The sequence below is a fragment of the Pelophylax lessonae genome, assembly GCF_965119305.1.
Source record: "Pelophylax lessonae genome assembly, chromosome: 2".
NCBI lineage: Eukaryota > Metazoa > Chordata > Amphibia > Anura > Ranidae > Pelophylax > Pelophylax lessonae.
In genome coordinates this window covers 638,031,545-638,045,835 of record NC_138769.1, presented here as the reverse complement: position 1 = coordinate 638,045,835, position 14,291 = coordinate 638,031,545, and the positions used below count along the sequence as shown (strand labels likewise).

At 42.5% G+C, this 14,291-nt stretch overlaps 1 protein-coding gene across 1 annotated transcript in view; it reads right to left on the bottom strand.

The window, feature by feature from the left end:
• The window catches only part of LOC309548223 (E3 SUMO-protein ligase ZBED1-like), a gene marked incomplete at its 3' end in the record, with an annotated part of 187,742 nt that extends 174,739 nt beyond the window's left edge, over nt 1–13,003 (bottom strand). Inside the window, exons 1-2 of the mRNA XM_082248177.1 lie at nt 12,877–13,003; nt 8,610–9,346 (exon numbers count right to left, since the gene is read on the bottom strand). Coding sequence (XP_082104303.1) covers nt 8,610–9,346; nt 12,877–12,999 — 860 coding nt within the window. The 5' untranslated portion in view covers nt 13,000–13,003. The remainder of the gene's footprint in view (nt 1–8,609; nt 9,347–12,876) is intronic.
• Between the last annotated feature and the right edge of the window lie 1,288 nt (nt 13,004–14,291).

Here is a 14,291-nt window from a genome sequence, read left to right as displayed (position 1 = left end):
GGAAAAGGTAAACTGGGACCAAACCCTGGGATCACTGACCACAGAGGAAAAATGGGAATGCTTTAGGAACATATTAAGCAAATGCATCTTGCAGTGCATTCCTATGGGAAATAAATTTAGAAGAGACAAACCCAAACCTGGCTAGCTAAACCATAGTGTTAAAAAACTTATTAGGGGAAAAAAATTGGCCTTCAGGAAATATAAATCAAAGGGCACAGTATCGGCTTTCGACCAATACAAGGAGGCAAATAAGAAAAGTAAACACGAAATCAAGATGGCTAAAATAAACTTTGAGAGACAAATAGCGGAGGATAGTAAAAAAAAACCCAAAGAAATTCTTTAAATATATCAACAGCAAAAAACTAGGGCAGAGCATATTGCACACATATTCAACGATGATGGGAGGATGGTTACAGAGGACACTGAAAAAGCAACCGTGCTGAATGCTTTTTTCTTGTCAGTATTAACACAGGAAACGGAGGGGTACACTGACCACGACTGTTTGGTTAGTAGTAATACACAGGACTTGCCACTATGGCTTAGAGAGGGTGAAATCAGGGAAAGGCTGGATAAACTTAACACAAACAAATCACCAGGCCCGGATGGCGTACATCCGAGAGTACTCAAGGAACTCAATAAGGTTATACCTAGACCACTGTTCCTGATCTTTGCTGACAGTATTAGGACAGGAGATGTACCAGGGGAGTGGAGGAATGCAAACGTGATTCCGCTATTCAAAAAGGGTCAGAGGCATATACTGGGAAATTATAGGCCTGTCAGTTTGACATCGATAGTATGTAAACTTCTGGAGGGGATGATAAGGGACTATATCGTAGAGTTTGCTAAAGACAACAACATCATCAGCAGTAACCAGCACGGGTTTACAAATGGGCGTTCTTGTCAAACCAATCTCTTAACATTCTACGAGGGGGTGAGCTGTGAGCTAGATAGGGGCAGATCAGTGGATGTGGTGTACTTAGATTTCGCTAAGGCGTTTGATACAGTTCCCCATAAGCGCTTAATTTATAAAATAAGGTCTGCAGGTATCGACAGCAGGGTTTGCTCTTGGATACGGAACTGGCTAAAAGGTGCGCGTCCAAAGGGTGGTAATAAACAGCGCATACTCAGACTGGTCTGAGGTAGTAAGCGGGGTCCCCCAAGGCTCAGTCCTGGGACCAACCTTGTTCAATTTACTAATAAACAGCATTGAGGACGGGATCAGTAGTTCGATATCAGTTTTTGCAGATGACACAAAATTGGCCAGGGCAAAAACTGCACAGCATGAAGCAGATATCCTACAGGATGACCTGGACAAAATAACAGAGTGGGCAAGACTTGGCAAATGAGGTTTAACGTGGAGAAGTGTAAGGTTTTGCACTTGGGGACTAGAAACATAAAAGCACAATACACATTAGGAGGGGAACCCTTGGGGGAATCAAAAATGGTGAAAGATCTGGGAGTCTTGGTTGATGATAGACTAGGCAATAGCATGCAATGTCAAGCGGCAGCTGCCAAAGCCAGCAGAATATTAGCATGCATAAAAAAAGGGATGTATTCCAGAGATAAGTCTATAATCCTTCCACTTTATAAAACTCTGGTCCGACCGCATCTGGAATATTCTGTCCAGTTCTGGTTGCCAGTCCTCAGGAGGGATGTGTTGGAGCTGGAGAGATTCCAGAGAAGGGCAACTAAACTAATTAGGGGATTGGAGGACCTTAATTATGAAGAGCGTCTGCAATCGCTTGATTTATTCTCCCTGGAGAAGAGACACCTGAGGGGGGACATGATAGCAATTTTTAAATATCTCAATGGGGATCTCAGCTTAGAGAAAAAGCTGTTCAGTCGAAGGGATTGCATGAGGACTCGAGGGCATACAATGCGATTAGAGGAGAAGCGTTTTAACCTCAGGCAACGTGGGGGGTTCTTTACTGTTAGGGCTACAAGATTGTGGAATTCTCTACCACAAGAGGTGGTTTCTGTGGGTAGTATGGTGGCTTTCAAAAGACTCTTAGACGTACATCTCAAGGATCAGAACATTCAGGGCTATGTGAGATGATTACAACCACACACACCTACACAGGTTGAACTGGATGGACTATTGTCTTTATTCAACCTCACCTACTATGTAACTATGTAACTATGTACTTGGTGGCTGGAGGTACATTAGGCATTCACAGGATACAGAAATAAGTGTCGGCCAGTATAGGCCCGAAAAATTAGCCCACATGGGTTTATCTGACAGCTAAGAACGTAGTATTCTGTGGCTGAATGTACATTAGGCATTCACAGGATAAATAAGTAAGTGTCGGCCATAAAAAGGCCCCAAAAATTAGCCCACAAGAGTTTACCTGACAGCTAAGAACGTTGTATTCTGTGGCTGAAGGTACATTAGGCATTCACAGGATAAATAAGTGTTGGCCATAAAAGGCCCCAAAAATTAGCCCACATGGGTTTACCTGACAGCTAAGAACGTAGTATTCTGTGGCTGAAGATTCATTAGGCATTCACAGGATACATAAGAAAAAGAGAGAAAGGAGACGCAAACACCTAGTGCATTACCCGTGGTTACTGTTAATAATTTTAATAAAATGCCAAATGCATACTCACAGACATGAAGATAATAAAAGCGTGTTACAAGAACTCCTGAAACACGCTTTTGGCTGAATTTTTTATTCACAGGATACAGAAGTAAGTGTCGTCCATAAAAGGCCCCAAAAATTAGCCCACATGGGTTTACCTGACTGCTAAGAACGTTGTATTCTGTGGCTGGAGGTACATTAGGCATTCACAGGATAAAGTAGTAAGTGTCGGACAGTATAGGCCCCAAAAATTAGCCCATATGGGTTTACCTGTCAACAAAGAATGTTGTATTCTGTGGCTGGAGGTACATTAGGCATTTACAGGATAAAGAAGTAAGTGTCGGCCAGTATAAGCCCCAAAAATTAGCCCACATGGGTTTACCTGACAGCTAAGAATGTAGTACTTGTGGGGGTTTGCTATAGGCCACCTAAACAAGGGGAGGAGGTAGAGCTGGAACTTTTAGCACTATTGGGTAAAGTGGCTAAACTAGGATCAGTCATCATATTGGGGGACTTCAATTATCCCGACATTGACCGGGTAGAGGGGACTACACACTCACAAAAGGCCCGTCTATTCACGGAAAACTTACAGGATAATTACATGTCACAGTTGGTGGACTCTCCGACTAGGGAAAACGCAGTCCTGGATCTATTGATCACTAATGACCCAGACCTAATCTCGGAGGTTGGAGTCCAGGACTACCTGGGCTCTAGCGATCACAGGGTGATCACATTTAGTGTAAATAACAATATAGCAAGGCAAGTGGGGAACATAAGAACCCTAAACTTCAGAAGGGCAAACTTTCCAAAATTGTACTCATTGATGGAAAAGGTAAACTGGGACCAAACCCTGGGATCACTGACCACAGAGGAAAAATGGGAATGCTTTAGGAACATATTAAGCAAATGCATCTTGCAGTGTATACCTATGGGAAATAAATTTAGAAGAGACAAAGCCAAACCTTGCTAGCTAAACCATAGCGTTAAAAAACGTATTAGGGGGAAAAAATTGGCCTTCAGGAAATATAAGCACAGTATCGGCTTTCGACCAATACAAGGAGGCAAATAAGAAAAGTAAACACGAAATCAAGATGGCTAAAATAAACATTGAGAGACAAATAGCGGAGGATAGTAAAAAAAAACCCAAAGAAATTCTTTAAATATATCAACAGCAAAAAACTAGGGCAGAGCATATTGCACACATATTCAAGGATGATGGGAGGATGGTTACAGAGGACACTGAAAAAGCAACCGTGCTGAATGCTTTTTTCTTGTCAGTATTAACACAGGAAACGGAGGGGTACACTGACCATGACTGTATGGTTAGTAGTAATACACAGGACTTGCCACTATGGCTTAGAGAGGGTGAAATCAGGGAAAGGCTGGATAAACTTAACACAAACAAATCACCAGGCCCGGATGGCGTACATCCGAGAGTACTCAAGGAACTCAGTAAGGTTATACCCAGACTTGTATAAAGTACTCGAAATTTCTACTTGAGTAAAAGTACAAGTGCTCGCAGAAAAAGTTACTTAAGTGGAAGTACTAAAGTATTCAACATTTTTTTTACTTAAGTATTGCAAGTATTTTTTTCAAAAAAATTGCTACTTAAGTACTAAAAGTAAAAAGTACCAGTAGTTTTGAAAAAAAAATTCTACTCAAGTACTGAAAGTAGAAGTAGAAGTACTGTGTTATGTAGTTATTAAAGAAAGAAGTCAAAAGTTTGAACATCATATTGTTTTTTATTATTTCAAATGATTTATTCAAATGATTAACCTAAGCCCCCGTTCACATAGAGGCGACCTGTGAGACGACCTGGTCACCTCACAGGTCGCCGCAGGTCGCCTTCCATAGGGAAGCTGCGGACCCGTTCTAATAGGAGCGACACAAGTCGCTCCGACTTAGAAAAAGGGTCCGGAGCTTCTTTGGGGCGACCAGGAGGCGACAGCCATAGACTTCAATGTTATGAAGTCCGTGGTGGCCGCTCCGAGGTTGCGGCGCGCTGCTCGCACCGCAATCTCGGAGGTCGCCACCCGAAGTCGGATTGCCCCTATGTGAACGGGGGCTAAAGGACAATCACAATTCCTTAGGCTGTAACTTTTTGTAAACAAAAAACAGATAAAGTATGTCCCTCCCTTCCCCTTTTAAAGCATCCCTCCTTCTCTTCCCTGCCTGTTTTTTTTTTCTCCACAGAAAATCATATATAAACCAATGTGATATACAATACAACAATATATTCCAAATTTCCAATAATGAAATAAAGGAAGAGTGTATGAAATCTAAGTCAATAAAAAGTTCAAAATATTTTGAATCCTCAAATATATATATGTGACAAAACAAGATGAATATAATTTCATATCTGCTGTTAATGGGAAAGAACCTCCCAACCAGGGCCGGCCTTAGGTGTTCAAGTGCCCTGTGCGAGCTGATCCTGTGGCGCCCCCACCAGCGCCCTGCACATTTTTTCTTGCACTTTTTTTGCACTTCATTTGACTTTTCTTTTTTATGATCACTACAAACTTAGCCCCCCTTACATTAGAGACCCCCTTACATCAGAGACCCCCAACGGAGCCCCCCTTACAACAGAAACCCCCACACAGAGCACCCTTACAGCAGAGACCCCCCAGCCCCCACATAGAGCCCCCTTTACATCAGAGACCCCCCAAACAAAGCCCCCTTACTTTAGAGACCGCTCACACAAAGCCCCCCTTACATCCAGAGACCCCAACACAGAGCCCCCTTACATCAGAGACCATCCCCACAGAGCCCCCTTACATCAGAGCCCCCCCATAGAGCTCCCCTTACATCAGAGCCCCTCCACACAGAGCTCCCCTTACATCAGAGCCCCCCACATCAGAGCCCTCCCACACAGAGCCCCCCTTACATCAGAGACCCCCCCTTACATCAGAGACCCCCACACAGAGCCCCCTTACATTAGAGACCCCCCACACCAAAGACCCCCCCACACAAAGCCCCCTTTACATCAGAGACCCCCCACACAGAGCCCCCCCTTACATTTGATGCAGGAGAGAGCTTACTTACCTTAGTATGGAGGCTTACCATGAGAAGAAGGGGTGGGAGGAGGAGGAGAAGGGGCGGGAGGAGGGGGAGCCGACGATCTCTCCTCTGGCGTCCCTGGCCTGGAGAGGAGGGGATCTGTCAGTGGCGGGCACTGGCAGCGGATCTGAGGCTGAGTTGTGTGTGATACACAGCTCAGCCCTGCAGCTATAGAAGAAGACACAGGCACAGCCGCACAGCGCGAGGTAAGCGACGGCCGTGGCCTGTGTTAACCCTCTCCATGCCGCGGTCGCCGCTTACCTCCCACTGTGCGGCCTGATCATGTACGAGCTGCGATGGCCGCACGGCGCCCCTTTTGCCCATGGCGTCCTGTGCGGCCGCACAGCTCGCACACCCCAAAGGCCGGCCCTGCTCCCAACCAAGGAGAGTCACAAGCGTACATAGACAGGTCTTGCAGTTTTGTTTCACTGGAAGAGTCTATTTGGATATTATTTTGCACTTACCTTCATCTGCTGGGTAAGGGGGAAATCCACAAGGTGGTGGGAGTCTGCACCTATTTGGAATAGGTCCTGTTTGATTCCTGCACCTTTGAAAATATATTCATCTTGTTTTGTCACATATTTCAAGATTCAAAATATTTTGGACTTTCATTTCATACACTGTTCCATTATTGCAATATATTGTATATTGGTTTATATACGATTTAGTGCACCATATTTAATTTATCACAGATTCATTTATTTTTGTCCTGGTTGCAGCTTTTTTACATATCAGCATCAGCAGCCAGCAGCGCACCCTTAATATTCACATTTATTTCTCCACAGCTTATTCCCTGCAGTGTGCATAAAGCAGTCATTTTTGGAAGTTACGCATTTTCTTTTCATCCTCAACTTGTTAGGGCAACTAAAAGATCTCAAAGGCCAGTAGGCCACATTCAAGTATTTCTTATGTAACAACAAAAGTGATTAGAGCAAAACATTGAGCTTAAACAAAAGCAGATCAAATATGCCCCTTTAAAGCATCCCTACCCTCTCTTCCCTGCTTGTGTTTTTTTTTTCTCCACAGCTTATTCCCTTCTTAAATATATTTATATGACTGCTTAATGCATACCAGTTTAAGTTAGAAATCTTTGGTTTATCCTCAAAAGTAGTTGGTTTTCAAAATTGGAACTAGTCAGTCTCGCTCTTCTAGGGCTAAAGACTAATCCTGCGATACTAAAAAGCCTCTCGCAGGCTGCTGATGCTGGAAGGGGTGTGTTTAACTTAACAGACAACTTGCACACAGCTGGAAAAGACATGAGCAAGTCCATGTTATCTGCTGAACATGACAAGTACGCATCTAGCTGTTTGGCACTGTCTTGTGCCAGAAAAGAAGTCGTCTTCATCAGATGAGCTGGACCTGTTGACCTCTGTACAGTGCAACGAGGGGTCTTCAATACTTCTTTTGATATATTCCATTCCTGAAATATAAGAGTGTGTTAGCTAGCTGTTCATTTTATTCAATTGTATATGGTAGAAAATTAGACTATTAGTCAAAATAATGAAATCAAAGTGCTGACAACAAACAAAGCATCTCAACTTGTCTGCATCTAAGTGGTCTTGATGAATGAGATGCATGGTTGGTTGTATGAAGTTAGGCCTAAAGGGTTTTGCAAGTAATTGCAGAGAAGTACTAAAGCAGAATACATGAAGGATCTTTGGTTATTATGGGGTTTCTTTCTTAAGTTTGATTTATATAGAATTATTGAGGAACTTATATACAATAATAAGAGTTTCAAGTTCAACCCATGAAAGTAAACACAGATTTGACATGATGACATTGTCAGTAAATTATTTTAATGGAAATAATAGTGACGACTTTATAATTCAAATAATTCCCTGAAACTAAAAACCCTTTTGCAGCATTTACAGCCTGGCAGACCTTAGACAGGAAGGCTTGGCTGCCAATGCCATGATACCGCTATGCTAAAGAGGAAGTCGCCCATACTACTATCACATCATTTCTCACTCTAACATCATAATGCCCTGGTATGTTTGCAATATCTTCTATGCAGGATAAGCTCATGTGTGTTTGTTTCCATATAAAAAAAAAAAAATTAAAAGTAATCCCCAATATATGAGCGGTACTGCTGTATGGTATGTGTGAATTCGTGATTGCACATTGGTAAAATACACAATAATGCACCCATACTACACTATATATCTTACCTATTTTTATTGTCTCATCCTCCTGTGTCCAATTTGTCCTGAATTTTGGAAGCAGAATAGCAGCGGCTACCAGCTCTGGGTCTTCCATCATAGGGCCAAAGCGATTCTGAATGCCCACCTGCAAGGCATCCCCAAGCGGCTTGCAATACTTCAGAGGCATCTTGATCCTGTTCAGCTTGATTTTCAGGAGCTTGACGGTTGGGAGCAGCCACCCCATCTGGACATTGGTTTCAGCTTGCAAAATGTTAGTTGCTTGAGCGACTGGAGACATGACAGCAGAATACTCAGACAAGAATGCGAGTTCAGCTGGATTAAACCTATGAAGAAGACAAGAACATATAAACAATAAGAAACAAAAAACAGCATTGCTACATGATTGGATGTGGTGATTATCATGCAATGAATTTGGTACATCGTTCAATGTTAATCATTCAATTAAATGTTGTACAAGTAGACAATATGGACCAGAATTGAGTTTGAACAGAAAGAGTACCATAAAACTTACATTGGAACCTTCAAATCTGTGCAGAAAACTCTCATTGTTGCCTCTCCCTTTTCTTTCACTATCCTGAGCAGTCTCTCCACAGCCATGAAGACAGAGTTCCACCTTGTTGCATTTGGTCGCACGAGCTGGAGGGAGCAAGCATCTTCCACAATTTCAGCTGCTGTTGAGGATCTAGAACACTTATTCCAAAGTGCATTGCACTTGGCAAATGTTGAGTAGTATAATTTCTTATACGCCTCATTGGACACTGCTTTGCTGGCATCGGCAGTGGCTATTAGGTTAAGAATGTGGCATGCACACCGCTGGTGCTTTGGGAGCTGGCACTCAAAACCATCATCCTCATCCAAAAGTGCAGATAAATCGACAAACTCGACCTCCTCTTCATCTTTGTCTGCTTCTTCCTCCTCCTCCTCCACCTCAACTAGAGCATCAGCATTTCCATCTTCACCGAAGAGTTTGAAGGCTTTAATGAAGTTGGAGCCATTGTCCGTGGTTGTTCTGACTATCTTCCCTCGAATGTCATACTCAGCATGGATATCATTAAGTGCATTTGCCAGAAGGTCGAAAGTGTGAGAGCCTCTTAATCTTTTACAGGCCAGGGCCACTGAGCACCTTTTTAAACTTTCCGGGTCCAGCCAGTGAGCTGTGACCCCAATGAAACTACGCCGCCTGGCTGACCAGCAGTCAGTGGTTGTCGCGATGTGGTCAACAGTTTGCATGGCCTCAATAATCTTGATCTTCATCTGTTTGGCAGCATCATCAATCATAGATATGAGTGTGATTCTTGTCATTATTTTGGTATTTGGTACCAGGTCTAACACAAAATCGCGGAAAGCTGCTTGCTCTACAATGTTGAAAGGCTGAAGTCCTCGGACAACATACTTCATGATTGCCTTGTCAATGGATCTCTGAGGCATTGTGCTCCAGCTACCCATTAATGTCGGCTGCTTGATGGAAGGGGAGGGAATCACAGTCTTCTTCTTTCGCTTTGCAGATGTGAGTTCCTCGTATCTACTCAAGTGGCAGTCATGCTTGCTCTGAAAAGAGACCAAAAAATATATTGTTTTACCTTCACAGAATTATAACGTTTTACGTGACTGAGCAACATTATAGGTGAGCGTATAACCCTCTGTGACACTATTAATAAAAAGCAAAAATAATTCAATTAAAGTCAGTTATACTTATCCACCATAATTCTATATACAAAAAACTAAGCAAGAAACCTCCATAAGCAAAGATCCTTTATGGATTCTGCTTTAGTACTTCTCTGCATTCCTGCTGCAAAACCCTGTAGGCCTAACACTTGATACAACAAGCATGGTTCATGATGAGAAACATGAGTGCGCGAAGAAGACCACTTGAGATGCATGCAGACAAGTTGAGATGCTTTGTTTGTTGTCAGTCAGCAGCACTTTGATTTCATCACCAAAAGTTTATTTTTTGACTAATATAGTCTAATTTTCTACCATATAATTGAATAAAATTAACAGCTAGCCAACTTGCTTTGCACTTTTTTTCCTGTTTTCACCTCACTCCAGTCCAGTCTAAACTAGGCTAAAATATATTTTAGGGAATTTTTCTACACATTGTCATATATAATTTTATAAATAACCTGAAATTACTGCAGTACACCAAGATTAAATCCTAGTACTAATTGGGGTGTCATAATGACAAATACCCAATAAAGAAGTACCTAGGTCCTAAAATCAATTGTAGAAAGGAAAAGGGAGGAGGAAGCATGAGGACTTTCTGGGTACACTAAGGCTACATTATGTTAAAAAATCATATACGTTTATTTGGTCACTCACAATATATTAAGAAAGTTCAGAAAGAGTAAGACACAAACAAGGCGTCTAAAAACAACACATATATGAAAGAATACTCTCATGATACCACAAGGACACAGTACCTAATGTGTAGATTTCTTGCCCAACATGTTTCGCGGTATCTTGTCCGCTTCGTATAGGGGTCTTATGTTAACAGAGAGTTCCTAAACATCTAAAGAGAGAGCTTGCATTCAAATAAATCTATCAAAGAAATAGATAAGTTAGAAAAATAATATAAGAACAATATATCAAAACAAAAAGCCACTGACCAAAAGAAGGTCAGAGAGGTAATGTAAGGCGTCAAGCATAGCACTGCTATGCTTGACGCCTTGACATTACCTCTCTGACCTTCTTTTGGTCAGTGGCTTTCTGATATATGGTTCTTATATTATTTTTCTAACTTATCTATTTCTTTGATAGATAGATTTATTTATAGCAGCAATAACATGACATCATTTATACATACATAGCTGGTGATGACATTCCCGCGAAGGAAGGTGGCCCCACGACGTCGACGACGACTTAGCCAAGAAGATGGTCCAGGGGAAGGAGGGGGAGGCAACCACCAAAACTGAGCGGAAACGCCTCCCAGACGGACATGGGAGTCCTATGTTGGAGTAAGAAATGGACAAATGGTACAGTCAGTAAGTAACTAAGCATAGTATTGGAAAAGTGTTACTAAATATGCATTTAATCTATACAAAACATATATATTAATATTAAAATGTGCAGTGCTGCACAGTCTGCACTCTGCAGACATCAAACAATGGTAATTAAAAGGGATATAAGGATCAGGAGAGAGAGAACTTTCCTCCATATTGTAAAAATAAATAGAAAGATATGTTCATCATGATCATTATGTTTGCCTCGCATCCCTTGCTAAACAAAAGCAGGTGCAAGCAGAAAAATATATGTATATATATATATATTATTTTTACACACACAGTAAAAGTACTGTTGTATAATATAATAATATCAGCAGACAGTCCAGTCAGCAGCACTCAGTCAGACTCAGGCTCAGCACACTGCAGACAAAGAGACTCACCAGGGCAGGGAAGGAAGGAGGGATGGTAAAGAGGTGCCTCAAAAAAAAAACTGGTCAATTAGAAAAGGAAGACCAGCAGCAGGTCACAAACAGAAACACACACTGTGGAAGCCACGGACGGCCCGGACGGGGCCACATGGTCAGACTACCATGCTGGCCTGGGCTCGCTGCAAAGAAAAGAGAGTCATATAAAAGTTAAATGAGCCACAAGAAAGAGAGTGCCTGACATCATGATAGGATAGCAAGAGTGTGGACCCCGGCCCGTCCCTGTCACCCCACCCGAATGTATTTTTTACCAAGTAGTAGTTTAACCTCCGTCCCGTCCTGGGCCGTCCGTGGAGCCTGCTGTGCTAATGTCTGTGTAGTCGTGGCCGAGGCTGGCTGACCGGCATCTGTCGACATCCGCTCACGCCCATCGGCGTGTGACGCGGCCGGACCCGGACCCATAATGCGCATGCGCAGATGGCTAGCGCAGCTGACTGTGTCTGTACGACGGCAGGCGGGGGGGCAGATGATGGACATCTCCCCACCCCCCGCCCGGCCAATCAGCACCCGGAAATTCGGAATGGAGAGCCATGCCAGCCGGGTTATTATGGTTATGGGGCACATGCACATCTGACCAGTCACACTCACTCACCAGCGCTGCGCGTAAGCGGCGTAACCACAATAGCGGCCATGATGGAAAGGGGAAACAAACAAGACACAAGACAGTACTTAACTTAATAACTACTTTACACATATATTTTTCTGCTTGCACCTGTTTTGTTTAACAAGGGATGAGCAACTGCAAATCAAATGAATTTAATACGAATATCATGAACAAATCTTTCTATTTTGGAGGAAAGTTCTCTTTCTCTCCTGGTCCTGGACTGGTCCTATGATCCCTTAACATTACAAGTTTGATACACTTTTGTGTATTAATTATTAAATAATTAAATGCAACACATTTCCAATATTATGCTTTAGTTACTGTACCATTTCTTACTCCAACATAGGACCATCAAGCTATGTAATGACAGTATAAATAAAATAAATGATGTTATGTTATGTTATGCTATGCTTTACTTTACATTACATTACCAGGCTGAGCGGCTCTGACCTTCTTTTTGGTCAGTGGCTTTTTGATATATTGCTCTCTTATTATATTCTTTTTTTAACTTATCTATATTTCTTTGATAGATCTTTGCTTTGAATGCAAGCTCTCTGTTTAGATGTTTAGGAAGGACGTAGGAGGAAAAAAGTCTCTGTTAACATGATAAGACCCCTTGGCCCTTACGAAGCGGAAGCGGAGAAGATACCGCGAAACATGTTGTTGGGCAATAGGCAGCAACAGGGCAAGAAATATACACATAGGCACTGTGTGTCCCTTTGTGGTAGTCATGATGAAAGTATTCCATTCCTTCATTTATCTGTGTTGTTTTTAGACGCCTTGTTGTTTGTGTCTTATATGAACTTTTTTAATGTGACCAAAAAAACTTATATGATTTTTTTAACATAATGTAAGATTAAATCTTACTGGATGGGTCAAAAACATGATTCAACGCTGCGTCATAGCCTTTATGAAATTTATGACAGCTAGTTAACGCGTTAACGTTAACCGCAGCATGTCGCTAACTCGCTATGCTAAAGGGCTTACAGTTACAGCTGATAGCTCAAGCTGGTGTGATTTTGATATTTGTAAAAAATTGTAACTTACCTTGATATGTTTCTTCAAATTCGACGGTGAATTTTTGAAGGCCAGTATTTCACAACCTTTCGGGCGGCAGAGTAAGCACCTCATTCTATATGACTTATCTTTCACACCGACATATGAGAACATCGACTCTAAGTAGGGCCAGGGGTGGTCTCCTTCCTGAACTTCCTCACTCTCACAGCCAGGCAGATCACTTGAAGTTGAAGGGCCAGGGGTGGAAGGTGGTGTTGGTTCGTCCATCTTTTCAGCTGAGGCAGAACGAGCATGCGCAGTCTAATCACGGAATCCGCAGATTGATTTGATTCGCTCTCAATTGATGATGATGTGCCAGGCCAGCTTCATCAAACCTACAACGCTTAAAGTGAAAAATGCATCAAAAACTACTAACAAAGTGGCTGTGCTAGAAATGCTAATAAAGTGCCTGCAATGCAATTATATTATATATATATTCTTCTTGTATTCAAAATCATCGCCCACAGTATCAAAAATAAAGTGACATGTCTGTGCTAAATGCAGTGCAAATTATTCCCGCCATTTCCCACAATGTAAATTTAATTCATATAAAATATATATGACAATACCACAATAAAATAAGTTGTGATTGTGAATAAGTTAGGTCAGGTGCAAGTTTAAGTGTGTAAACTAAACTTTATAACGAAAAGTCCATAACTGAATTCCAGTGTGCAATCTAAGAAGTGCTTGTCACTTGCTCTCAGATGCTTCCACCTTTTTTCTGTGATCTGCTCAAGTAAAGTGGTGGACTGGATAGCCTCTCTCGGTCTCTCAGTCACCTTAGTAGCAGTACTGCCTGGTTCAAAAAGCTGTCTATATTATTTTCATTATAAGAACTTGTCAGAACATGCTTCCACCACCTGTCCTTCACACACTAGTGCTCATTTGCTTTGCTCAAGTCAAGTGCCTGTGCCACTGCCAGTGGCCACTGCAGTGCGGGCACAGCCGCACAGGCAGAGGCAGGCCACAGGAAGCACAGGCACCAGTCCACCACACAATCCTTATGGTCCATGGACCATGGGCCATGGATGGTCGCATAATCATTATAGCCGTCACCGTCAGTCTCACTCTTCTTGGTTCAAAAAAGCCACCCATGACCCGTGCCCGTGTGTATATTAATATAATATATTTTTTTTATATTGATTATTTGATTCTCAAATGGCACATTGCCATGGCAGATGCCAGATGGCAAGCATTAGGCCCTCTCTCCACGGTCCACCTCACTCACCTCATAGAGAAGAAGATGAGATCAGATGACGGAGAGTCCTGCTCCCGCGTCACAACTCCTCTCAGTAAGGGCCCTAAGGGGTGGAGTCTGTCTGAGTGACACAACACGTTTAGAGGCAGAGACCTCGAGCGGGAAGATGGCAGCACGGCTCCTCCAGTGCGGTCTCTTAACTTGATGA